Here is a 26,665-nt window from a genome sequence, read left to right on the forward strand (position 1 = left end):
ACAAAAGTAATAAATAATGCCAATAAAAAATAATCTGACATTTCACTAGTTCATCTGACATTTAGTTGAGTGGTGTTGCCTTTATGCAGCGACCACAAAACTAGTCATTCCAAAAATATTTTGCTTGTTATGCAGCGTCTCTGTCTTTGATTGGCGGAAGCGACCAGGAATGGGCGTGTCTTAGTGACGTAGCACCGTCTGCGGGGCGGGGCATTGGGTCGTACAGGAAAAAAGAAAGAACGCGAGGACATCTGAGACGAAAACGGTAAATACTCACACAAAACACCTCCGGTACTGCTGATCGATATAATAATTAATTTCCCATACGTTCAAGACACAAGACAGCTCATTAGACATTTAAAAGCCGCTCGAGTGATTTAATAGACGCGTTTTACTTCCAGCTAGCTCTGTGCTAACAGGCTAAGTGTGATGATGACGGAAACGGAAAAACAACATGAGTTTATATTCGCCTTAAACTCCGACGATAATGACAATAACACGTACAGAAAGTTTGATGCAGGTGTTAATTTGTGGTGTAGATTCAATACAAGTCAAATGCTGCCCGTGTCGGCACTTAATTTGGCGTGAGATCAGACGTCCCAGTTAGCAAAGGGAGTAAACCGGGGAGGACTGATCCAGTTTGGCGCAGACATGCGGCTCTTAATAATCGCCACCTCTCAAAACACTCAACACAACATTTAGACATTTCAAAGAGCTATTTTATCAATGATTAAGCCATCAGATGTAGCTCCCTTCCCTCTGGATCTCTTGTTGAATCAGTGGTTTGTTAAATCAGTGCTTTAATCAGTGTAAAACTATATAAGGTCACACACAGCGACAATAACTTGGAGACATATCTGCTTTGTATGTGCTCTTATAGTGTCTGAATTACTGTGGGAAATATGGAACGCTTCAAAGTGTGTTTTATTTGCATTGATCAGTGTTTTGAGCAGGGTGCGGTGTGTTGTGACAGCAGCTGAGGTGTGTGTGTGTGTGTGTGTGTGTGTGTGTGAGAGAGAGAGGGAGGGGTTAATGCTGCAGAGCTATAACACAAGAACCCAGTGTACAGATCAATGAAATGGCTGAAATATTAATATATACATAAAAATAGGCACATGGCATGAAATTGTGCATGATATATTTAATTTTTTATATGACATCTGTTTCACAAAGCACCATAGAATTGTTTAAAGCTTACCTGTTTTTATATTCCAAGTGTTCTAGTATTTTGAAACGTTTATGTTTCAGGCTTCTGGCAATATAGATATTTCTAAATATCATGGGTAAATAATACAATCTTAGTTGTAAAAGACCCTGCTGTAATTTCTCCAGGAATAGCAGTAGAAAATATTACCACATAAAATTATTCTTCAGTATGAAACAGTAGAGGAGAGCAGTGGGCCAGACAGGAACATTCCCCTCTTTATCAAATAAAAGTTGAATCTATATAATAAACTGTTGCTAATTCCAGTGTAGAAACAACTGCATCCTGTAATTACTAGCTGATCCTTTCATCTTATGACAGATGGCTGCAATTCGTAAGAAGCTTGTAATCGTTGGTGATGGAGCATGTGGAAAAACGTGTTTACTCATCGTTTTCAGTAAAGACCAGTTTCCTGAGGTCTATGTACCCACAGTGTTCGAGAACTATGTTGCTGATATTGAGGTGGATGGCAAACAGGTGAGAATGTCTATACAATCCTATGTCAGCGCTGAAACTAATTATTGTAGCACACATAGTTTTTGTCAAAGTTTGAACAACTTCCTCTGATTGTTACTGTATGGCCTTCCTTCATTTTCATTTTTTGTTGAGTTAAATTTCAATGAATCTTATATGTGGTTGACTTAAAGGCTCCTGCACACTTCCTACGAAATCGAAGAATGAACGTGTGTGATGCAATTTAGAAAAAAAATCTGCCCAAAACGAAGGTGTTTTTGCATTCATTCTGGTGGTTCGTAACAGCTCGCCAGGGCAAACTTTCAGGAAAACGTCTTACCGGCTGCTTAACTCCTTCTTACTGACATTGGTCCACATCATCGGTAGGCACCTACTTTGAGGCCAACAGCTAATTCCTGTTCAGTCAGTTAAGATCAGTCAACATGAACACATTGGCATGCAGAGTTATTATTAGCGAGCTGGTGCAAATTTACCTACATCTGGATGTCTGTTTGCATATAGACATTTTCCAAGACCTTGTCATGTGATTTGTATTATTTTTTTTAAAGGAATATTCCGGGTTCAATACAAGTTAAGCTCAATCGACAGCATTTGTGGCATAATGTTGATTACCACAAAAAATTATTTAGACTTGTCCGTTCTTTTCTTTAAAAAAAGCAAATATACAGGTTACAGTGAGGCACTTACAATGGAAGTGAATGGGGGCCAAATTTGGAGGGTTTAAAGGCAGAAATGTGAAGCTTAAAATTTTATAAAAGCCATTAATTCTTCTGTTGAAACTCTTCCATTAATTCTTCTGTTGAAACCCATGTATTATTTGTACTGTAAAGTTGTTTAAATGGACATTTTACAGTCATTTTAGGGTTAGTTGATATTACATCATCATGGCAACAAAGTTGTAAAATTGGCTATAACTTTATATAGAAAAGGTTAGTAAGTGATTTTATCACACTAAAATCATGTTTACACACATATTGTTTATGTCTTGTGGCTATACTTTTGAATAAGTGAGTATTTTAACGTTCAAAAATTGGCCCCCATTCACTTCCATTTTAGGTGCCTCACTGTAACCCAGATTTTTGCTTATTTTTAAAAGGAGGGATGAGTCGGGGCCTGGGTAGCTCAGCGAGTAAAGACGCTGACTACCACCCCTGGAGTCACGAGTTTGAATCCAGGGCGTGCTGAGTGACTCCAGCCAGGTCTCTTAAGCAACCAAATTGGCCCGGTTGCTAGGGAGGGTAGAGTCACATGGGGTAACCTCCTCACGGTCACTATAATGTGGTTCTCGCTCTCGGTGGGGCACGTGGTGAGTTGTGCGTGGATGCCGTGGAGAATAGCGTGAAGCCTCCACACACGCTATGTCTCCGCGGTAATGTGCTCTACAAGCCACGTGATAAGATGCGCGGATTGACGGTCTCAGATGCGGAGGCAACTGTGAAAATCCCAGGAGATCAGCGGTTACAGAAATACTCAAACCAGCCCATCTCGCACCAACAATCATGCCATGGTCCAAATCACTGAGATCAAATTTTTTTCCCCATTCTGATGGTTGATGTGAACATTAACTGAAGCTCCTGACCCGTATCTGCATGATTTTATGCACTGCACTGCTGGCACATGATTGACTGATTAGATAATCACATGGATGATTGTTGGTGCCAAATGGTTGGCACTGTTTTGGCGGCATGAGGAGGACCTACACAATATTAGGCAGGTGGTTTTAATGTTGTGGCTGATCGGTGTATTATGGCCACGTATAGTGTATTAGTGCTATGAATTCTGAATGTAAACAAGACAAGTTATGCATTTTCTACTGCATATCTTATTTAAAATCATTATCGAGTGGTTAAAAAGCCTTTTTTACTGATCTTGTCTGAATTCTATTTAAAGAATGAGGCATGAAGTCATTGATAACTCATTTTAATGTTTAACATGTAGTCTTGAGCATCCTCATTTAAATGTTCCTTTAAAACGCCTCCCATAGCGGTTGTGGCCAGTATCTGAATGTTCACAAACAGTATGTCGTTGCTCAGCTGTTTTGAACTTCTTTTGGGCTCTGAGCGAAGAACGAAGAAAAACTTCTATGCAAGTGTGCTGGGGCCTTAAGTTGTTGGACATTGTGCACATCTGTGAAATTGTTTTTTATTACATGTATGCATATTTTTGGTGGCAGGTGGAGCTGGCTCTATGGGACACAGCTGGACAAGAGGACTATGACAGACTGAGGCCCCTGTCCTACCCAGACACCGATGTCATCCTTATGTGCTTTTCCATAGACAGCCCTGACAGTCTGGGTAAGATAATCGGTGACGCTAAGCTCTCCAGTGGCCAGTCTTTATATTTTTCAGATTTTATTCATTAGTAATATTTTTACTGAATCATATATGGGCCTAATTGTGATTGTAATCTATATTAGATTAGCTGATTTTATTAAATGTTATTAAGTTATGAAATTATATTTAACATTAAAATGTAACATTAATCCTTTATTATTCACTTTGTTCTGTCCATATTTGTATGTAATTCTTACCTAATGTTTTAAGGACTGAATTGTTCTATTCTGGGTTCGCTGTATCTAAAAACTTACTGTATTCACACAGAGAATATCCCTGAAAAATGGACGCCGGAGGTGAAACATTTCTGTCCAAATGTTCCAATAATTCTGGTGGGTAATAAAAAAGATTTACGGAATGATGATCATACTCGACGGGAGCTGCTCAAGATGAAACAGGTGTGTGCATGTGTGTTTGTGTGCTAACTCCTATCCTGAACCTGACATTTTATATATATATAATTTTTTTATTTTTTTTTTATTTTTTAAATAGTTATTTTTTAATAGGGCTGTCAATTTAACACATTAATTCTTTACGTTAAATTATATTTAAAAAGAGCACATTAAATTAAGGCAATTAATCATGCATCAAAGCAATTTAAGTTTTAAGTACCACCTTCATGTTTTTACGAATTTTAGTCAGCAGGGGGCAGTGAGCACAACTTCAGCTGTACAGGCAACACATTTCTGTACGGGCAACAAACCACATTGACAGGAGACAGCTCAAGATGAGGACACGTTCTTGTGTTCAAACACAGCTGGATGCAATGCAACTCTGAATGCAATGATCTCGAGACTAAACTGTTTACATTTACATTTATTCATTTGGCAGACGCTTTTATCCAAAGCGACTTACAAAAGAGGAACACATAAGCAAATCATCTTAAGGAGACAGTGGTATGAAAAGTGCCATATTACAAAATTTCACTAGCATCAGAATAGCATTCAAAACAGATTAAATTGCAACAAGGACATTTTTTAATTTTATTTTTTTAGTGACTTGTTAAGTGCTCATGGAAAAGATGTGTTTTTAGCCGTATTTTAAAGACAGAAAGTGAGTCAGCTTCACGGATGGAGTTGGGAAGGTCATTCCACCAACGTGGTATGATGAAGCCGAAAGTCCAGGAAAGTGTTTAAATTGGCAGGGTCCTAAAAATGCTGCGTTTATGATGCAATCAAAGTGGGACGCTTCAAAAGCGTCCGTTTGATGCATGTGTATATAGATGCGTTCTTAGAAAAGCTTTTAAAAGCCTGGAAAGCTCAGTGGTAGAAGACACTGGCTACCACCCCTGGAGTTCACTAGCTCACTAGTTCGAATCCCAGGGCATGCTAAGTAACTCCAGCCAGGTCTCCTAAGCAACCAAATTGGCCCGGTTGCTAGGGAGAGTAGAGTCACATGGGGTAACCTCCTCTTGGTCGCTATAATGTGGTTCATTCTCGGTGGGGCGTGTGGTGAGTTGAGCATGGATGCCGCGGTGGATGGCGTGAAGCCTCCACACGCGCTATGTCTCCGTGGCAACACGCTCAACAAGCCATGTGATAAGATGCATGGGCTGATGGTCTCAGATGCGGAGGCAACACGGATTCATCCTCCGCCACCTGGATTGAGGCGAATCACTACGTGACCACGAGGACTTAAAAGCGCGCTGGGAACTGGGCATTCCAAATTGGGTGAAAAAAATAAAAAACAAAAGAAAAGCTTTTATAAGTCTACCTCAGACAGATTGACGAATTCAGTTGCAAAAATGGATCTCTGTGGACTGTAGGCCAAAGACAGGCATATGTTCAGTGATATGGAAGTAATACATTGCCTTCTAAACCCACTTTTGTATTTTCTAATCGAAGCTTTACTCTTCTGCCAAATAATGTATTGTATTATTTAAATTATTATATTTACTATATATTATAATTATTTAATCATTAGATATAGAATAATTTTATTTGGGGCCTTTCTCTGCAAATATTGATATTTGCGATTTATTCAGATAATTAACTGGCATAGCATGTAATTCATTCAATTAAAAAATGTAATTGATTGACAGCCCAAATCGTCTTATTGGTAAAACCATCTTCATTAACTAAGTTTCCTTCCACTTTTTGCACTATACTGTTATCGACAAAGTGAAAATGGTAAAAACATTTTTGTGAAAATTGCTGCCGCCTCCTGCTCGTTTCCATTCAAATGGCCTTTTACCGATAAAATGGTGTGCATCATGATGTTATTCTTAAAAAAGCACTTTGTCGCATGAGTTTTGGTTTAGTGCAAAAGAAATCTGCCCTTGAGCTGTTTCCATACAGAATTTTGTGTATATCGCAAATTGTAGCCGACCTTTCAGGTCCCAGATGTCCTCACATTTGTGTAAAATGTAGAGTATTGAGACAATTTATTGAAATTGGCTAGCTTACTGTTTAATTTCACATAATTGCAATAGCAGGAAATATCAGAATTCGATGTGGAATTGGAGAAGTAGCTCATCTGCATCTGGGATTAATAGAAGTTGATTGGAATACTTTGGCAAATTACAACAGAACTGGTGGCAGTAGTGAGCCTGTAATCCTATATTACACTCCTGAATTAAAATATGGACAGTCCATTCACATTATGTAATTTTATTTGTCCCTGCAGAAAATATGTTAAACGTGGGGCTACGATGTCCGAACAACACATAAAAACCTCAACACTCCTCTTCACTTTTCTTAAATCACAAAATTATGTGCTTATGTTCTTTTCTTATTTTTCTAAAAAAAAAAATAATAATTTCTTTTTCTTTTACATGTGTAAATAAGCACTTGATAGTATGAAATGCTTGAGAAACACTGCATTAGTCTATACATAACAGCCAATGTAATCTGCAGTCGTTTTTTCAATGAGATGTTGGAATTTACATGAAAACTCTTTCCACCTCTTCCAAAAAAAAAACAAACAAAACATAAAAACTTGGAAAGTGTGAACGAATTTCTGTGTGTGTAAAACAAATGTTGGAAAAATTACTCATGTCATGCACAAAGTAGATGTCCTAAATGACTTGCCAAAACTATAGTTTGCTAATATGAAATCTGTGGAGTGGTTAAAAAATGTGTTTTAATGACTTCAACCTAAGTGTATGTAAACTTCTGACTTCAGCTGTATATCCATACACTTATGATTTATTTCTCTTAATTACGTTAATTACTCCCTTCATATCCCTTTTCTCTTATGTAGCCTATATTTTTATATTCGCTTAATTATTTTGGCATGATTGTTATATCCCCTTGGTGCTGAATTTTATTTCTCTTTTTGTTTGTCTGTTATTGCAATACAACAAAAAGGAAGTGCGTCTTCTCGTTGGCCAACATCCACTTCAGACACTTGGAGAATTTAAACAACCATAAATAAGGCTTACAGGCTGGACAGTGCAGATTAACATTTTTTTTTTTTTTACCTGCCGTTTTGGTCAAACACAGCATAATCTTTAACATCTCGGGAATGCGCAGTCCATAAAAAGTCTGAAAAAACTTCCATCAAGAATAAAGTTAATGTGTCATTTAAAGAAATTGAGGAAAACTTGAGTCTCCTCATCAGTCCAAGTGTAGGTTACCTCTCCATTATGCTGTTTGTTGTAAGGACAAATGTGATGTAAACTCTGTCATGTGACACTACTTTTTTGCATTAATGCCATTTTTCTCAACAAAAAAACAGTTTTCCCGATAATTGACGTGTCCACATAGGATTTATGCACTAAACTTAAACTGAAAAATATTATGTCGACACTTGTGGAATTTTGAAGATAATTTGCATTTCCATCAGCTTTATTTTGATGCGCTAAAACCTTTTTCCACAAAAAATCCCTGGATGGAAACTTAGTCATTGTTAGCATGGACTGGTATATCCTAGTTTTGACAGGAGTTAAAGACTCTATCCATGAAATCAAAATGCGGGTTTTGTGGCTTTTAGTCCATATTTAAAATGTACAGTCTTTCTCTTTCGAGAATATATATACAGCTCTGGAAAAAATTGAGACCACTGCAAAATTATCAGTTTCTCTGGATTTACTATTTATAGGTATGTGTTTGAGTAAAATGAACATTTTTGTTTTATTCTAAAAAAAGTACTGACAACATTTCTCCCAAATAAAAAATATTGTCATTTAGAGCATTTATTTGCAGAAAACTGGTCAAACTAACAAAAAAGATGCATCCAATAATGCAAAGAAAAAGTTAATATTCATTTTTAAACAACACAAAACTAATGTTTTAACTTAGGAAGTGTTCAGAAATCAATATTTGGTGGAATAACCCTGACTTTCAATCACAGCTTTCATGTGTGTTGGCATGCTCTCTACCAGTCTTTCACATTGCTGTTGGGTGACATTATGCCACTCCTGGCGCAAAAATTCAAGCAGCTTGGCTTTGTATGATGGCTTGTGGCCATCCATCTTCCTCTTGATCACATTCCAGAGGTTTTCATTGGAGTTCAGGTCTGGAGATTGGGCTGGCCATGACAGGGTCTTGATCCGGTGGTCCTCCATCCACACCTTGATTGACCTGGCTGTGTGGCATGGAGCATTGTCCTGCTGGAAAAACCAATCCTCAGAGTTGGGGAACATTGTCAGAGCAGAAGGAAGCAAGTTTTCTTCCAGGATAATCTTGTAAGTGGCTTGATTCATGCTTCCTTCACAAAGACGAATCTGCCCGATTCCAGCCTTGCTGAAGAACCCCCAGATCATCACCGATATTTTTATTTGGAATTTGGGAGAAATGTTTTCAGTACTTTATAAAATAAAACAAAAATGTTAATTTTACTCAAACACATACCTATAAATAGTAAATCCAGAGAAACTGACAATTCTGCAGTGGTCTCTTTATTTTTTCCAGAGCTGTATATGTGTGTGTGTTTTTATATATATATATATATATATACACATACACACACACACACACACCACACACACACACTGGTGGCCAAAAGGTTGGAATAATGTACAGATTTTGCTGTTTCGGAAGGAAATTGGTCCTTTAATTCACCAAAGTGCCATTCATCTGATCACAAAGTATAGTCAGAACATTACTGATGTAAAAACAGCACCATCACTATTTGAAAAAAAGTTATTTTTGATCAAATCTAGACAGGCCTCATTTCCAGCAGCCATCACTTCAGCACCTTATCCTTGAGTAATCATGATAAATTGCTAATTTGGTACTAGAAAATCACTTGCCATTATATCAAACACAGTTGAAATCTATTTGGTTTGTTAAATGAAGCTTAACATTGTGTTTCTTTTTGAGTTGCCACAGTATGCAATAGACTGGCATGTGTTAAGGTCAATATTAGGTCAAAAATGGCACAAAATAAAAGCTTTCTCTAGAAACTCATCAGTCAATCATTGTTTTGAGGAATGAAGGCTATACAATGCTTGAAATTGCCAAAAAACTGAAGATTTCATAAAAAGGTGTACACTACAGTCTTCAAAGATAAAGGACAACTGGCTCTAACAAGGACAGAAAGAGACGTGGAAGGCCAGATGTACAACTAAACAAGAGGATAAGTACATCAGAGTCTCTAGTTTGAGAAATAGACGTCTCACATGTCCTCAGCTGACAGCTTCATTGAATTCTACCCGCTCAACACCAGTTTCATGTACAACAGTAAAGAGAAGACTCAGGACTACAGGCCTTATGGGAAGAATTGCAAAGAAAAAGCCACTTTTGAAACAGAAAAACAAAAAGAAAAGGTTAGAGTGGGCAAAGAAACACAGACATTGGACTGCAGATAATTGGAAAAGAGCGTTATGGATCTTAACCCCATTGAGCTTTTGTGGGATCAGCTAGACTGTAAGGTGCATGAGAAGTGCCCGACAAGACAGCCACATCTATGGCAAGTGCTACAGGAAACGTGGGGTGAAATGTCACCTGAGTATCTGGACAAACTGACAGCTAGAATGCCAAGGATCTTCAAAGCTGTCATTGCTTTTTGATGAGAACTCTTTGAAGTAGTTTAAATTAGTTTAATTTTTCATGTTATTAATAACCTGACTATACATTGTGATAAGTTGAGTAACAATTTCTTTCCATCAGAGTAAAATCTGTACATTATTCCAAACTTTTGGCCACCAGTGTATAAATATATACAGGTGCATCTCAATAAATTAGAATGTCTTGGAAAAGTTCATTTATTTCTGTAATTCAACTCAAATTGTGAAACTCGTGTATTAAATAAATTCAGTGCACACAGACTGAAGTAGTTTAAGTCTTTGGTTCTTTTAATTGTGATGATTTTGGCTCACATTTAACAAAAACCCACCAATTCACTATCTCAAAAAATTAGAATATGGTGACATGCCAATCAGCTAATCAGTTCAAAACACCTGCAAAGGTTTCCTGAGCCTTCAAAATGGTCTCTCAGTTTGGTTCACTAGGCTACACAATCATGGGGAAGACTGCTGATCTGACAGTTGTCCAGAAGACAATCATTGACACCCTTCACAAGGAGGGTAAGCCACAAACATTCATTGCCAAAGAAGCTGGCTGTTCACAGAGTGCTGTATCCAAGCATGTAAACAGAAAGTTGAGTGGAAGGAAAAAGTGTGGAAGAAAAAGATGCACAACCAACCGAGAGAACCGCAGCCGTATGAGGATTGTCAAGCAAAATCGATTCAAGAATTTGGGTGAACTTCACAAGGAATGGACTGAGGCTGGGGTCAAGTCATCAAGAGCCACCACACACAGACATGTCAAGGAATTTGGCTACAGTTGTCGTATTCCTCTTGTTAAGCCACTCCTGAACCACAGACAACATCAGAGGCGTCTTACCTGGGCTATGGAGAAGAAAAACTGGACTGTTGCCCAGTGTTCCAAAGTCCTCTTTTCTGATGAGAGCAAGTTTTGTATTTCATTTGGAAACCAAGGTCCTAGAGTCTGGAGGAAGGGTGGAGAAGCTCATAGCCCAAGTTGCTTGAAGTCCAGTGTTAAGTTTCCACAGTCTGTGATGATTTGGGGTGCAATGTCATCTGCTGGTGTTGGTCCATTGTGTTTTTTGAAAACCAAAGTCACTGCACCCGTTTACCAAGAAATTTTGGAGCACTTCATGCTTCCTTCTGCTGACCAGCTTTTTAAAGATGCTGATTTCATTTTCCAGCAGGATTTGGCACCTGCCCACACTGCCAAAAGCACCAAAAGTTGGTTAAATGACCATGGTGTTGGTGTGCTTGACTGGCCAGCAAACTCACCAGACCTGAACCCCATAGAGAATCTATGGGGTATTGTCAAGAGGAAAATGAGAAACAAGAGACCAAAAAATGCAGATGAGCTGAAGGCCACTGTCAAAGAAACCTGGGCTTCCATACCACCTCAGCAGTGCCACAAACTGATCACCTCCATGCCATGCCGAATTGAGGCAGTAATTAAAGCAAAAGGAGCCCCTACCAAGTGTTGAGTACATATACAGTAAATGAACATACTTTCCAGAAGGCCAACAATTCACTAAAAATGTTTTTTTTATTGGTCTTATGATGTATTCTAATTTTTTGAGATAGTGAATTGGTGGGTTTTTGTTAAATGTGAGCCAAAATCATCACAATTAAAAGAACCAAAGACTTAAACTACTTCAGTCTGTGTGCATTGAATTTATTTAATACACGAGTTTCACAATTTGAGTTGAATTACTGAAATAAATGAACATTTCCACGACATTCTAATTTATTGAGATGCACCTGTATATATAGAGAGAGAGAGAGAGCATTTGATCGTCCAGTCATATGCTTTCTAAAATGAGCATGTTCCCTCCCCCAACACCACCTGACTCTGACAAGCAATATCAAGTAGCACATCATAGTTCTTGGTTGTGTCGTCAACTAAAGGCTGTTGGCTATAATAAAAATAAAAAAAAAAGAGACAGGGATGAGCCCTTTTTATATTTCACACCACAACTACCTGTTTCAATAGGAAATATTTCAACACAGAAGGGAAAACTGCACTTGTCAAGTCATTTAACATCTTGAACATAACTACATTTACATGGAAATAACATACAAACTGATTAAACAACATAAAAATAATGGAAACGGAATTGTTGTAATGCTTTTATACTTTTATGTTATTATATATATATTTTTTAAATGAGGTGTGCTAATGCCCTGTAAATGGTTTCTTCCTGAACAGGAACCAGTTAAACCAGAGGAAGGGCGAGACATGGCTAATCGAATCAATGCGTTTGGCTATCTGGAGTGTTCTGCTAAAACTAAGGAGGGTGTGAGAGAAGTGTTCGAAATGGCCACAAGAGCGGCGCTCCAAGCCAAGAAACGTGGCAAGAAGAATGCCTGTGCTTTGCTATAGAGTACTGGGAGGAAGAGGAAAAGAAAGAGGGAGGGAAAGGGGTAACCAAACTAGGCCAAGGAAAATGAAAGCTCTATAAAGGGCGCAAATAGAGGGAAGAAATGCCCCCAGTGTTAATTACGTACTCGGGGTGTCAGGGAGGGTCATTTTCAATCCAGGCCAAAGGAAACAACAGAAGATAGTAGGGACAACTGTACTGGCAAAAAGGGACTTTGACATTTTTATGGCCAATATGTTTAACATCAGTCCTCTTTCAAATCAAGACTAGTTGACCTTAAGCCTTCAGACTGATCATAAGCTAAGGATATTGTGTTAGTAGGGTAAAGATTGACGTGGTTTCACAGTAGCTCACAATCACTGATTGCTTTTGGGGTGGGGTTGTTTGTGATGTACTCTTTGGCCCATACCATATCTTCAGGTTAGAAGCGCAACATAGTTAGCAAGAACACAAAGAACACATTCAGGGTGTATAAGGCATTAGTTAGTGCTCCACATTGTGTATACTACATGTCAAGCAGGGGGTTGTTTTTTGGCCACATGATGTAATACTCCCATGATCCCCTTTATAAACCTCCCAGGGAACATGTGCCGTCTTATGTAAATCATTTATGCCTGTACTTTGTAATACAATTTTCTGTTTAACAATTCTTTTTTTTTTGTTGTTTTTTTTTTTTTCTACTTTAACATGATAATACTGTTGGTTAATACAACTGGTTCCTTTGTGCCCTCCTGTCCTGTCAAAATTACACTTAGTCTCTGGTTAAAAAGAGTTGGAAGTAGTTGTAGTCTTACAATTCCTTTTTCCAATAAGAATTCTATATATATGCAATTTGCCTATAAAATTCAAAGTAAAATGCAATGATGATACAAATTCACCTTTTTGTGATTATTTTATGTGCTTGCTGATGTACTGTAATGAAAAAAAACAAAAAAAAACAGGGTTAATCAGCACTATTGGAGCTCAAAGCAAAACTACAGATGTGACTTCAGTTCTATATGTTGACTTTCAGACACTGTTCAATTTTGGCAATATATACAAGTTTTCTACTAGGTGACAGTGTTTTGCGTAAACATCTAATTTTCACATATTTCTCTTACCTGCATGACAGGTTTTTATTTGGTGTGCAGAAATAAATGTAATATTTGTTTATTTCTCACTGTATAAATGAGAAACTCCCTCCATTTTCACTCCATTTGTTTTATTTTTATTGTTCACCTCCTCTCCTGTACTTCCTTTTATTTTTATTTTTTGTGAAATTCTACTGGCTATACTACATAATTTTTTGCATATTTTACAAATTCTAGTATCTTAGAATTTAAAAGTTTTAAAAGAAATAAAGAAGGAAAACTGTAGCGAAAATGATTTTGAGAGAGTTGTTTAATGCCATATTATTAAATGCAAGTCATTTCTTAGGAGAGATTCTGCATTTCATTGTAAGAAAAAAAGAGCCTTTGATGCATCAATTATCTTTTGTATACCAGTGCATCTTTGGATTTTGACAGACTCATTTGAAATGTATTGAAAAAATAAATTCTTATAGGGTAATTTTGCTTGGGTCTTCATTTTATGTCTGTTCTCAATGATATGTTGATGAAAATTAAATATGATTGAAAATTGGAATGAAAATGTTGATGATCATGTACAATATATAATTTCTTTTCCAGACATTATAGAAGTGTGTTAGTAAACAAGAGTTCACATTAGTTAAAAGAATGAAAAATGGAGGTAGATAACAAAAATACCAAACTGTTGCAGGTTGTCCAGAATCTATAACCATCTGTCAGTCTTTATAGTGATCTGTGCAATCCAGCTACAAATTCGTGATAATAGGGCTCTGAAAAATGAGGAAAAAATAACAGTCACATCCTCTATCATGTTTGGCTTGTCATTTAAAAGTGTGTAATAGGTATAACATTCTATCAAATTTTAATTGCTGAGTGAATCTAATGAAGAAATGTCCAGGTCATATTATACCCCAAAATCAAATGAAAAAAATAAAATCATTTGTGCATAAAGGCAGCTTATTTGTGGAATGGTTAAGGTTTTTCATATTTTGACATAATTTTTTTAATGAATCCTCCACCCCCCAAATTCACTGTATTGTGGAAAACAAAATCAAATTCTCATTACTGTAATACAATAAAAAAAAAGTTATAGTATACATCAAGGTAATAGGCCTTAATGGGTGTAGTGTATATTTAATGTATAGATCAAGGTAGTATGATTGATGGTATGGAAGTCAAAATCATTGTGTCCAGACAGGACGATTCTCATTACTGTATGTGAATGTACTATAAAAGGCAAATTTTATATATATATATATATATATATATATATATATATATATATATACACACACACACACACACACAGGCAGCCAAAAGTTTGGAATAATGTACAGATTTTGCTCTTATGGAAAGAAATTTGTACTTTTATTCACCAAAGTGGCATTCAACTGATCACAATGTATAGTCAGAACATTAATAATGTGAAAAATTACTATTACAATTTGAAAAAAATGTTCAGAACTTCTTAAACTACTTCAAAGAGTTCTCATCAAAAAATCCTCCATGTGCAGCAATGACAGCTTTGCAGATCCTTGGCATTCCAGCTGTCAGTTTGTCCAGATACTCAGGTGACATTTCACCCCACGTTTCCTGTTGCACTTGCCATAGATGTGGCTGTCTTGTCGGGCACTTCTCACGCACCTTACAGTCTAGCTGATCCCACAAAAGCTCAATGGGGTTAAGATCCATAACACTCTTTTCCAATTATCTGTTGTCCAATGTCTGTGTTTCTTTGCCCACTCTAACATTTTCTTTTTGTTTTTCTGTTTCAAAAGTGTCTTTTTCTTTGCAATTCTTCCCATAAGGCCTGCACCCCTGAGTCTTCTCTTTACTGTTGAACATGAAACTGGTGTTGAGCGGGTACAATTCAATGAAGCTGTCAGCTGAGGACATGTGAGACGTCTATTTCTCAAACTAGAGACTCTGATGTACTTATCCTCTTGTTTAGTTTTACATCTGGCTGTCCACATCTCTTTCTGTCCTTGTTAGAACCAGTTGTTCTTTTGTCTTTAAAGACTGTAGTGTACACCTTTGTATGAAATCTTCCGTTTTTTGGCAATTTCAAGCATTGTATAGCCTTCATTCCTCAAAACAATGATTGACTGATGAGTTTCTAGAGAAAGCTGTTTCTTTTTTTATAATTTTTGACCTAATATTGACCTTAAGACATGCCAGTCTATTGCATACTGTAGCAACTCAAAAACAAACACAAAGACAATGTTAAGCTTCATCTAACAAACCAAATAGCTTTCAACTGTGTTTGATATAATGGCAAGTAATTTCTAGTACCAAATTAGCAATTTAGCATGATTACTCAAGGATAAGGTGTTGGAGTGATGGCTGCTGGAAATGGGGCCTGTCTAGATTTGATCAAAAATTACTTTTTTCAAATAGTGATGGTGCTGTATTTTTTACATAAGTAATGTCCTGACTATACTTTGTGATCAGTTGAATGCCACTGTGGTGAACTGAAGTACCAATTTACTTCCGAAACAGCAAAATCTGCACATTATTCCAAACTTTTGGCTGCCAGTGTATATACACTTTTTTATATATACAAAAAAGTCATTTTTGATCAAATCTAGACAGGCCCCATTTCCAGCAGCCATCACTCCAACACCTTATCCTTTTTGGGGGGGAGGCGGGGGGTATTTTCTCCTCTTTTTCTCCCCAATTTGGAATGCCCAATTCCCAATATGCTCTAAGTCCTTGTGGTGGCGTAGTGACTCGCCTCAATCCAGGTGGCAGAGGACGAATCTCAGCTGCCTCCATGTCTGAGACCGTCAATCCGCACATCTTATCACGCAGCTTGTTGAGCGGTTACCATGGAGACATAGCATGTGTGGAGGCTTCATGCTATTCTCCATGGCATCCACGCACAACACACCATGCGCCCCACAGAGAGCAAACCACATTATAACGACCACGAGGAGGTTACTCCATGTGACTCTACCCTCCCTAGCAACCGGGCCAATTTTACTGCTTAGGAGACCTGGCTGGAGTCACTCAGCACGCCCTGGATTCGAACTTGCGACTCCAGGGGTGGTATTCAGCGTCTTTATTCGCTGAGCTACCCAGGCACCCCAACACCTTATACTTGAGTGATCATGCTAAATTGCTAATTTGATACTAGAAAATCACTTGCCATTATATCAAACACAGCTGAAAGCTATTTGGTTCGTTAAATTAATGTCTTTGTTTTTGAGTTGCCACAGTATGCAATAGACTGGCATTTCTTAAGGTCAATATTAGGTCAAAAATGGCAAAAAAGAAACAGCTTTCTCTAGAAACTCATCAGTCAATAATTGTTTTAAGGAATGAAGGCTATACAATGCTTGAAATTGCCAAAAAACTGAAGATTTCTTACAAAGGTGTACACTACAGTCTTCAAAGACAAAGGACAACTGGCTCTAACAAGGACAGAAAGAGATGTGGAAGGCCAGATGTACAACTAAACAAGAGGATAAGTACATCAGAGTCTCTAGTTTGAGAAATAGATGCCTCACATGTCCTCAGCTGACAGCTTCATTGAATTCTACCCGCTCAACACCAGTTTCATGTACAACAGTAAAGAGAAGACTCAGGGGTGCAGGCCTTATGGGAAGAATTGCAAAGAAAAAGCCATTTTTGAAACAGAAAAACAAAAAGAAAAGGTTACAGTGGGCAAAGAAACACAGACATTGGACAACAGATAATTGGAAAAAAGTGTTATGGATCTTAACCCCATTGAGTTTTTGTGGGATCAGTAGACTGAGAAGTGCCCGATAAGACAGCCACATCTATGGCAAGTGCTACAGGAAGCGTGGGGTGAAATGTCACCAGAATATCTGGACAAACTGACAGCTAGAATGCCAAGGATCTGCAAAGCTGTCATTGCTGCACGTGGAGGATTTTTTGATGAGAATTCTTTGAAGTAGTTTAACTAAATATTTTCAAACTGTAATAGTATTTTTTCACATTATTAATGTCCTGACTATACATTGTGATCAGTTGTATGCCACTTTGGTGAATAAAAGTAACAATTTCTTTCCATAAGAGCAAAATCTGTACATTATTCCAAACTTTTGGCTGCCAGTGTGTGTGTGTGTGTGTGTGTGTGTGTGTGTGTGTGTGTGTGTGTGTGTGTGTATATATATATATATATATATATATATATATATATATATATATATATATATATATATATAAAGTATATTAAACTATAGTTGGCTACTGACAATGGAAGAGCAGGTTAAATATGCGTGATTGTCATGAAAATAATCTCACAATGCAAAAAATCTTAAAGGTCTTAAAAATAAGCATAGTTTTCTTGAAAAATAGCTTCTTTTTTTTTAGGCGTGAAATATGACTACTGGTTGATGAATATGGGTTTTTGAATGGCCGATAGCGATATCTAGAGTCAAGAGTGCAGGATGGCCGATATAAATGTTGATATACATAATACTATTTCATAACAGCCAATCAGATATACACAACATTTCTCAAGTTAAATGAACAATTCTGTCATACAAAATACTTGAAAAAACTTGAAAAAAAATAACCTTGAAAACAGAAATTGTTTACTCTCCACTGACAAATCGATTGGTACATTTTGGAACTGACATAAGGGAAAGTTAACACTCTTGATAATCGGCCAACATGGTTATCTACAGATGCCAAAAAAACGCAAAATAAAGCATCTGCGAAATGAATAAATGTAAATGTATAATAACCGAATATTGGTCTGTTACTAAATATGACCTATAGACATTTTGTGAGATTCACCCAATACTCTCTAGCAGACCAAGTGAGAACATAATCCTCTTCATTTTGATCCCCCATCTGACCTCATGTGTGTTACAAACCTGAGTCTGGCTCTATGATGGCATGTCTGATGAGGAAGTCCAGAACCACCATGGCACAGTTTGGCTTGAACTCCTCACTGACTAGAAGATCTCTGACCTGAAAACGATGCATGCTACTTACTAGTTTATGCAGAAGACATCACATGTCATTCAAACCTTCATAACCTCAAATTAGTGACATTCCTTCACCTTCTCAATGGGGTAGTAGTAAAAAGCTTGCACTTCCCCATATCCAATGTGAGGCTGGAAATTGAGAGGCAACTCTAAGTCAAAGACAAATTGGCACTCAGGAAATACTCCTTCGTCATCTTCGTAGGTGTAGCTACAGAGAGAAGAGACAGAGGGGGACGTGAATTGAAGATTCAAGATTGCAGAACTTCTTTCAATTGAGCTAAACATAGCAAACTGTTTCCAGGCAGAAATCTTGCCTGTGACAGACACTCACTGTCTTCCATTGATCACACTGATATATTTTGGGCCTTTTCAAAATGTGAATTGTGGTCATCTTCTATTCACTCGTGTTGAGCGCTCTAAACATTTCCTTGGAAACCTGCCAGTTGGTAGTTATATCTGGCATCTCTGCTGTATTAATCAATCTCTTTTAAAATTGAGTTGAGAGGGATGTTAAAATCTACCCTTGATGTCGGGATGGTTTTGAATAGGAAAAAAACTGTAACAAGCATATTAGTAATTTACCAGTTACTCATTTCTTTCATGCTTTAGGATGCGTTGTAAATATATTTTTTAAATTACCTAAACTAAATAGCAGGACAAAAATGAAGAAACAAGATTATGCACCTCACAGTTCCCACAGGGCGCGCTTGCTCTGCCAGGCCTGGAGGGATGCAGGCCTCTTCTTCACACTCTTTTACCATGGTATGCCTGACACTACAGCCTGCTGCCAGCCCCCCAGCTGCCTGTAATGAGATCAGAGGTACAATTCAACCCCAAAACTTTTGGTGTGTAATTTATTAAATGTTAAAATTATTTCTTCCATCCCAGTTCAATATGCAGAAACAACAATAAGCCATTTATAGGTTGACTGAAAAGAGTAACTTTGGCATTGTGATGTTTGAAAGGTCCAACTTCTATTTCAACCAATGACATAACTTTGGGGCAGGGTTATCTGTAGTGAGCTGTTAAAGGAATAGTTCACCCAAAAATGAAAATTATCTCATTATTTACCCATCCTCATGCCATCCAAGATGTGTATGACTTTCTGTCTTCTGCAGAACACAAACGAAGATTTTAAGGAGTATATTTCGTTCCTCACAATGCAAGTGAATGGGTACCAACATTTTGAAGCTCCAAAAACACAAAGACAGCATAAAAGTAATCCATAAGACTCCAGTGATCCATAAATCCGTTGTGAGAAGCGATATCATAGGTGCGAGTGAGAAACAGATTATTTAAGTCCTTTTTTACTTTTTACTATTTCTCCACTTTCACATTCTTCTTTTGTTTTTGGTGATTCACATTCTTTGTGCATATCACCACCTAATGGGCAGGGAGGAGAATTTATAGTAAAAGGACGTAAATATAAATCTGTTTCTCACCCACACATATCATATCGCTTCTGAAGATAGATTTACCCACTGGAGTCTTATGGATTACTTTTAAGATGCTTTTATGTGCTTTTTGGACGTTCAGAGTTCTGGCCACTGTTCACTTGCATTGTGTGCACCTACAAAGCTGAAATATTCTTGTAAAAATCTTTGTTTGTGTTCAGCAGAAGAAAGAAAGTCATACACATCTGGGATGGCATCAGGGTGAGTAAATGATGAGAGAATTTTAACTTTTGGGTGAACTATCCCTTTAAGCGGGCAACTGACCAATCTGGCAAACAATGGCAGGTAGGATGGAAGGGACGGTAGGAGTGTCTGGGAAAACAGTTATTTTGGATGATATTTAAGCAATTCTGTTTGGTGGCACAGATATTATATACTCATTACCTTTAACCTGAGTCCATATTTCAGAAATCTCCCAAACTCTGTCTCCCAACAACTACATGAAGCGATAAAGATTTTATACAGTATGCAGTGAAATATGTAATGTGTAATGTATTAATGTAGTAGTTCGACCAAAAATGAAAATTCTCTCATTTTATTCCTCACCCTCACGTTGTTCCAAAACCACACTACTTTCTTTCTTATGCGGAACACAAAATGAAAGAATATGAATGAATAACCTGGTCTATCTTTTCAATACAGTGGCAGTTGATAGTGACTCACTTTAAGGCTTAAAAAGGACCACAATAGTTACATAAAAGTAGACCATGTGACTTGTGCAACATATTTCAAGTCTTCTGAAGGCAAGAAAAAGTCATAAATGTTTAGAACAACATGAGGCTTAGTATATTATGACAGAATTTCCATTTTTGGGTGAACTATCCCTTTAAGATATGTATACATGTAATATTTATAGTTGATTACTATGCTGCCACTTAGTACCATATTGTCCAATCTTCCTGGATATGTCTGTTTGGTCAGAGACCGTCGTGCCAGCCACATATTGAGATTTCCACTCGAATCACGGGTGTAGCCATTGATATGGACACCGTACTGTTTCACTCCAAATAAACCTGTGTTGGGGCATTATCCATTATATAAATGATGTCACTTTGTCTATGCTAAATTACTGTATAAGCACAGAATGAACATTTCATTGACTTACTTGTTGCTGCTCTCTCCATATACATGAGCGGAGGGTCGCAGTATCTGGGCATCACTGCGTATTGCTGAAAAGAAGATGCCCTCTGATAATGTTGCATGGAGGAACTGACATTTTTGGATAAAAACAGTGAGGAGCTGTAAAGGTAATAATGAAGATGGGTGATGAGTTAAAGGGACATTCACCCAAAATAGCAATTATGTCATCATGTACTCATCCTCGTGTTGTTCCAAACCCCTATGACTTTCTTTTTTGCTTTGGAACACAAAAGGAGATTTTAGGAGAATATAAGTCACTTTCATTGTATGGACAGAAAAAAAGATGCAATGAAAGTGAATAGTGACTTATAGCTAACTAATAGCTAACATTCTACCTAACATCTCATTTTGTGTTCCATGGAAGAAAGAAAGTCATAGGGGTTTGGAACAACATGAGGGAGAGCAAATGATGATGGAATTTTCATTTTTGGGTGAACTATCCCTTTAAAGCCATACCATTAGTCTTACCTCATCTCTCCAGCCTATGAGACAGGTGAATGTTGCCTCTCTCCTCAACTCCTGCAGTACCTCATCCACAGCCACTGATCTGCTCTCAAAAGTGTCAAGACTGGAGCATAAGGTTATAGCGCTCCCGTATGGCCTAAAGACAGAAGGAAAATGACCAAGAATTGATGCTACTTTGGGGGGAACCCAACCCACTTGCTCTCCAGCCACCTCAAAACGTAGACAGCTCTCTAAACTGGAACCTGGAATAAAAGAATGCATTGCTTTGTGTCATTCAAGGGATAGTTAAAATTCCACAAATTAGAATTCTGTTATTTACTTACCCTCCTATTGTCACCAAACCATTTTACTTTCTTTCATTTGTGGAACACAAGAGGAGAAATTTAAAGAATGCTGTTGCTGCTCTTTTTTCCATACAATTAATATGAATGGTGACTGAGGCTGTCAGTCCATAACATTCTGCCTAACATATAATGTTGTGTTCCAGGGAAAAAAGAAAGTCATACAGGTTTGGAACAACACGAGGGTGAGTAAATGATGACATAATTTTCATTAAAACATTTTTTTAAAACATTAAATATTAAAGGCACAGGGAAAATGAGTAGTTGTAATGAAATACTTCTGGAGACATGTCCTGAGGTGTGACATGCTATACTCCCATCTAAAACTATTTTAAAAGAATTTTGCTCATCATTTAATAGTTATTATGCATGTAGCATTTATGACATCACAGTAAATGAGACTACATGGAACATTTGCACTTATAAAAATAAATTTCTATTTAAAAGAATATTCAGGGTTCAAAACAAGTTTATCTCAGTCGACAGCATTTGTGGCATAATGTTGATTACCACAAAAAATTATTTAGACTTGTTCCTCCTTTTCTTAAAAAAAAGAAGAAAAAAGAAGAAGCAAAAATCGAGGTTACAGTGAGGCACTAGTAATGGAAGTAAATGGGGCCAATATTTGGAGGGTTTAAAGGCAGAAATGTGACGCTTATAAACCACTTACATTAATTCGTCTGTTAAAACTTGTGTATTATTTGAGCTGTAAATTGTTTAAAACAGTTTTTACAGTCGTTTCGGGGTTTAAAGCGTTACGTCGTCATGGCAATGAAGTTTGGCTATAACTTAACACAGCATAGGTTAGCGAGCGATTTTATGACACTACACGCATATTGTTTACGTCTGGTGGCTTTACATTTGAAATAGTGTGTATTTTAACGTTTACGGACTGGCCACATTCACTTCCATTGTAAGTGCCTCACTGTAACCTGGATGTTTGCTTTTTTTAAGGCAAGGAGAGACAAGTCAAAATAATTTTTTGTGGCAATCATTTTGAGATAGAATTGTTTCATATTAACAAACAAATGGAAAGAGATTCTCAAACAGAAAGTTGGTTCACAAATAAATTGAATCAGATCCACAAATATATGTAAGGAGTTTCACAAAAAATAAAGTGAATTCACAAATAAATAAAATGAAAATTTATTTACAAATATATTTTTTAACTCACAAACACAAATCTCTCCAGCATTCATTTGTGAATCGTGCACATTTATTTGTGGATCGCTTCCTGTGCATTTGCGGATCGCTACTTGCATTTGTCGATTCTGAAACAAATCTAGCATCAAGGTGTGCACACAAATCTACAAATAGGTGGACTCCACCCATCGTCTACTCAAGCCAATCAGATAATAGCCACATTACTCAGACCAATCATAGCACGTTCTATCTTCAACCAATCACGCTTCATTTTACTACCAGAATCACAGCTCTCATGAGCATGGAATCAAGCACACACAGATAAACTCAAAGGCTGCAAACTTTTAAAGAAACGGACATCATCAGAGGAATACTATTAGTTAAGGTTCGTATCATTTTCTCTCGGTTATAAACGTGTAGTGTCTTGTTAAATGTCGACACCTGAAAATTGCCCATTTGTAGAGTGTACTGATCATTAGCTTTATAGCTAACCTAGCTGACTGTATGAGTCTGCTATTTTAATTTTAATCAAGTTTCTTTACTGAAATGTGTCATCAAAAGCTTTACTCTTAATGTTACATGGCAGATCCAAACAGACACACTACTAGACACTACAAAAGATCAGTAGTACAGATAATGCCTTTATAAAACATGAATCATATTAGATGATCTTAGGAGCACAAACCATAAATTAATCCCCTATATTACACAGAGTACAAGATCTGCTATGCCAATAATTTGGTTTCACATTATGTTAATATATATACATATAAAACATTTTAGTAATATTTAAAAGGATTTATATTTTTAGCACTTAAGAGTTATGGCAGACCAGTCCAATGTTACTCACAAGAAATAATTATGTTAACCCAGTAAAACAATGCATGTTTTACTTATTTACTCAGGAATTATATGGGCTGCCAGATACAGGAGGACAACAATAATAATAAAAGAGTTGCGAGGATACTGGAGAACTGGTGCTCTCTGCTCCACATCACAAAAAAATGGAAACAGTTGTGGGACTTTTGTGCTACTGGTGGTAAGACATTACAAAGCTCCATGGCCCAATCTTGTTTGTGTAAGATGTTCTTTTCTATACAGTAATGGATTTTAACGTGTAACTGTTATTTTTTTTCAATCATTTGTGCAGAATGCTCTTACCCTGATTAGGAGTATCTGTCCCAGACAACTGATACAACACCATGACGTGGCAATGAGGATGTTCATGTACAAAAACATTTAGCAAAATGCAAGCACTCTAGTTATAATGTTAAGTTCCAGTGTTTGTGTGTAAACACATGTACTCAAATGTATTCTTTTGTAGTTCCATGCATGACAACCTGTAATTTGTAACCAGAAAATCATACCTTTTAGCCAAAAGACTTGCTTTAATGTGTTAAAAACAGACACTCTTTAAAGCCTACTTTCCTCAGAATGCCTTGATAGAATTCAAAAGATTTGTCAACTAAATGACAAAAATTATTTTGTCAAATGAGATGAGTTATCATTTATACTCATATTCATGTTGTTCCAAACCCAAATGACTGACTTTCTTCTGTGGGAGGAACTCAAAAGGAGATGTCAGGAATTATGATAGGGACTGACAACCTCACTTTCATTTCAGCCTCATTAGCAGCATCTACATTTTACAATGTATTCTCATATTCCACAGAAGAAACTAAATAGTACAGGTTTAAAAAAATGACAGAATTTTCATTGTTAAGTAAGTCAACCCAAAGAGAATGTACGGTTTATTTAAATTTTGTATTGCACTTTCATTTCGAGACATTACATTGTAACAAAATAAATCTGACAACAGAAATATAAACAATCTCATATTACACATTTTAAAAGGTGTCCTGTATTGGAGCTGGAACTATTGACTATTTGTCAATTATCACTGTCAGAACATGATGCTGTATTTTAGAAAGGGACACCATAATAGTACCTCCTAAAACATTCACACAAAATTGCTTAAAAGCAAAATTCTAATAAGTATTACATTACAACTGCTTTTATTAAATATATTAACATAATGTGAAACCAAATTATTGGCATAGCAGATCTTGTACTCTGTGTAATATAGGGTATTAATTTATGGTTTGCGCTCCTAAGATCATCTAATATGATTCATGTTTTATAAAGAAACTATCTGTACTACTGATCTTTTGTAGTGTCTAGTAGTGTGTCTGTTTGGATCTGCCATGTAACATTAAGCGTAAAGATTTTGACGACACATTTCAGTCAAGAAACTTGATTAAAATTAAAATAGCAGACTCATACAGTCAGCTAGGTTAGCTATAAAGCTAATGATCAGTACACTCTACAAATGGGCAATTTTCAGGTGTCGACATTTAACAAGACACTACACATGTTTATAACTGAGAGAAAATGATACAAACCTTAAGTCACAGTATTCCTCTGATGTCCATTTCTTTAAAAGTTTGCGGCCTTGTAGCTTATCTGTGTGTGCTTGATTCCATGCTCATGAGAGCTCTGTGACTCTGGTCCCGCCCTGATAGTAAAATGAAGCATGATTGGTTGAGATAGAACGTGCTACGATTGGTCTGGGTAATGTGGCCATTATCTGATTGGCTTGAGTAGACGATGGGTGGAGTCCACCTATTTGTAGATTTGTGTGCACATATTGATGCTAGATTTGTTTCAAAATCGACAAATGCATGTAGCGATCAGCAAATGCACAGGAAGCGATCCACAAATAAATGCACCTGATTCACAAATGAATGCTGGACAGATTTGTGTTTGTGAGTTAAAAAAAATATTTGTAAAAAAAAAAAAAAAATATATATATATATATATATATATATATATATATATATATATATATATATATATATATTTGTGAATTCATTTCATTTTTGTGAAACTCCTTACATTAATTTGTTGATCTGATTTATTTGTGAACCAACTTTTTATTTGTAAATATCTTTCCAACTGTATGTTAATATGAAACAAAAATAACCCCATACAATCAACATTATATCATAAATGTTTTTTTTGACTGAGCTTAACATTTATTGAACCTTGAATATGTCTTTAAAATGAACTACTAACGCAAGAAGTCATTAATTTTTTTTTTTTTTTTTTTACTATGCAGAAACTGTGCAGATTAAAAGTATCTTAAATATCGGCTATTCATATAAATTTTTACCTAAAATCGTTATGTTGACAGACACACACACACACACACACAAAAGTAAGAGACTAAATTTTCCAAGTAAATGGAAATGTTCCGCTTCAACAACCCATATGACATTTCCATTCATGCTATATGACATTCATATGGTTTGACTTTTATTGACATTTATGGATGTATTTCACGTTCCCCCACCTGGTAAATGAAAGTTGTTCATTCGACGCAGCAGTTGCACCATTTTCTCCGACCACGAAGCCATTCTGGGACGTTTGACTTCTCCGTTTCCGTATGAATTTTCCGTTCATAAATCGTGCATTATGGTATTCGCGTGTGTGTACCGGATTTGTCACAGACCCATGGGCTTCATGCTCGCCTCAATTGTTGCTGTTCCTATTGATGTGTGCGCTGATTGGTTGATGCTCTATGACGAAATCCAGTGAGGGCGTTGCCCACATGCACAGCAATGGTGTTGTCCCCACTAGAGGGCAAATGTGGCTTAACTACTTGACTGAATGCTGAATGGTCCCATTGAATCTTACCAGTCATGAAAAGTCATGCTACCACTCCTCTTAAAAGCAAAAGAGAGTGTTTTATCAAGTATCATCTGTTGTTTTTTTTC

General features: G+C 36.8%; 2 protein-coding genes across 3 annotated transcripts; one reads left to right on the forward strand and one right to left on the reverse strand.

Annotated features, from left to right (window-relative positions):
* Positions 1–197: 197 nt before the first annotated feature.
* LOC127424476 (rho-related GTP-binding protein RhoA-A) lies at positions 198–13,866 on the forward strand. The gene is made up of 5 exons (XM_051669743.1): positions 198–265; positions 1,526–1,681; positions 3,852–3,972; positions 4,279–4,409; positions 12,147–13,866. Exons 2-5 carry the CDS (start codon positions 1,526–1,528, stop codon positions 12,318–12,320), a joined length of 582 nt encoding a protein of 193 aa, XP_051525703.1. The 5' UTR covers positions 198–265; the 3' UTR covers positions 12,321–13,866.
* Positions 13,039–26,427, reverse strand: LOC127424475 (uncharacterized). Of its 2 annotated transcripts, none has more exons than XR_007894476.1 (8): positions 26,242–26,427; positions 21,409–21,647; positions 20,906–20,969; positions 20,683–20,813; positions 19,031–19,149; positions 18,422–18,554; positions 18,233–18,345; positions 13,039–14,155 (listed from the first exon to the last, which is right to left on the reverse strand). XR_007894476.1 is itself a non-coding variant. In XM_051669742.1 (8 exons), the coding sequence occupies exons 1-8, from the start codon at positions 26,303–26,305 to the stop codon at positions 14,109–14,111; spliced, it is 894 nt and encodes a 297-aa protein (XP_051525702.1). In that variant the 5' UTR covers positions 26,306–26,427; the 3' UTR covers positions 13,039–14,108. The 2 variants fall into 2 exon arrangements, 1 of the variants encoding a protein (XP_051525702.1); XM_051669742.1 differs by having other exon boundaries at positions 18,233–18,329.
* Positions 26,428–26,665: the final 238 nt, after the last annotated feature.

This window comes from Myxocyprinus asiaticus, chromosome 33 (genome assembly GCF_019703515.2).
Source record: "Myxocyprinus asiaticus isolate MX2 ecotype Aquarium Trade chromosome 33, UBuf_Myxa_2, whole genome shotgun sequence".
In the NCBI taxonomy this organism is placed as follows: Eukaryota; Metazoa; Chordata; class Actinopteri; order Cypriniformes; family Catostomidae; genus Myxocyprinus; species Myxocyprinus asiaticus.

Excerpts from the sequence above, each read along its gene's own strand:
- LOC127424476 (XM_051669743.1), top strand. The coding sequence starts at position 1,526 with ATGGCTGCAATTCGTAAGAAGCTTGTAATCGTTGGTGATGGAGCATGT. Across the intron at positions 1,682-3,851 it reads TTGAGGTGGATGGCAAACAG|GTGGAGCTGGCTCTATGGGA; the intron begins GTGAGAATGTCT and ends TTTTGGTGGCAG. Across the intron at positions 3,973-4,278 it reads AGACAGCCCTGACAGTCTGG|AGAATATCCCTGAAAAATGG; the intron begins GTAAGATAATCG and ends GTATTCACACAG.
- LOC127424475 (XM_051669742.1), bottom strand. The coding sequence starts at position 26,305 with ATGGCTTCGTGGTCGGAGAAAATGGTGCAACTGCTGCGTCGAATGAAC. Across the intron at positions 20,970-21,408 it reads TCATAGGCTGGAGAGATGAG|CAATACGCAGTGATGCCCAG; the intron begins GTAAGACTAATG and ends TCTTCTTTTCAG. Across the intron at positions 18,330-18,421 it reads ACTACTACCCCATTGAGAAG|GTCAGAGATCTTCTAGTCAG; the intron begins GTGAAGGAATGT and ends CATCGTTTTCAG.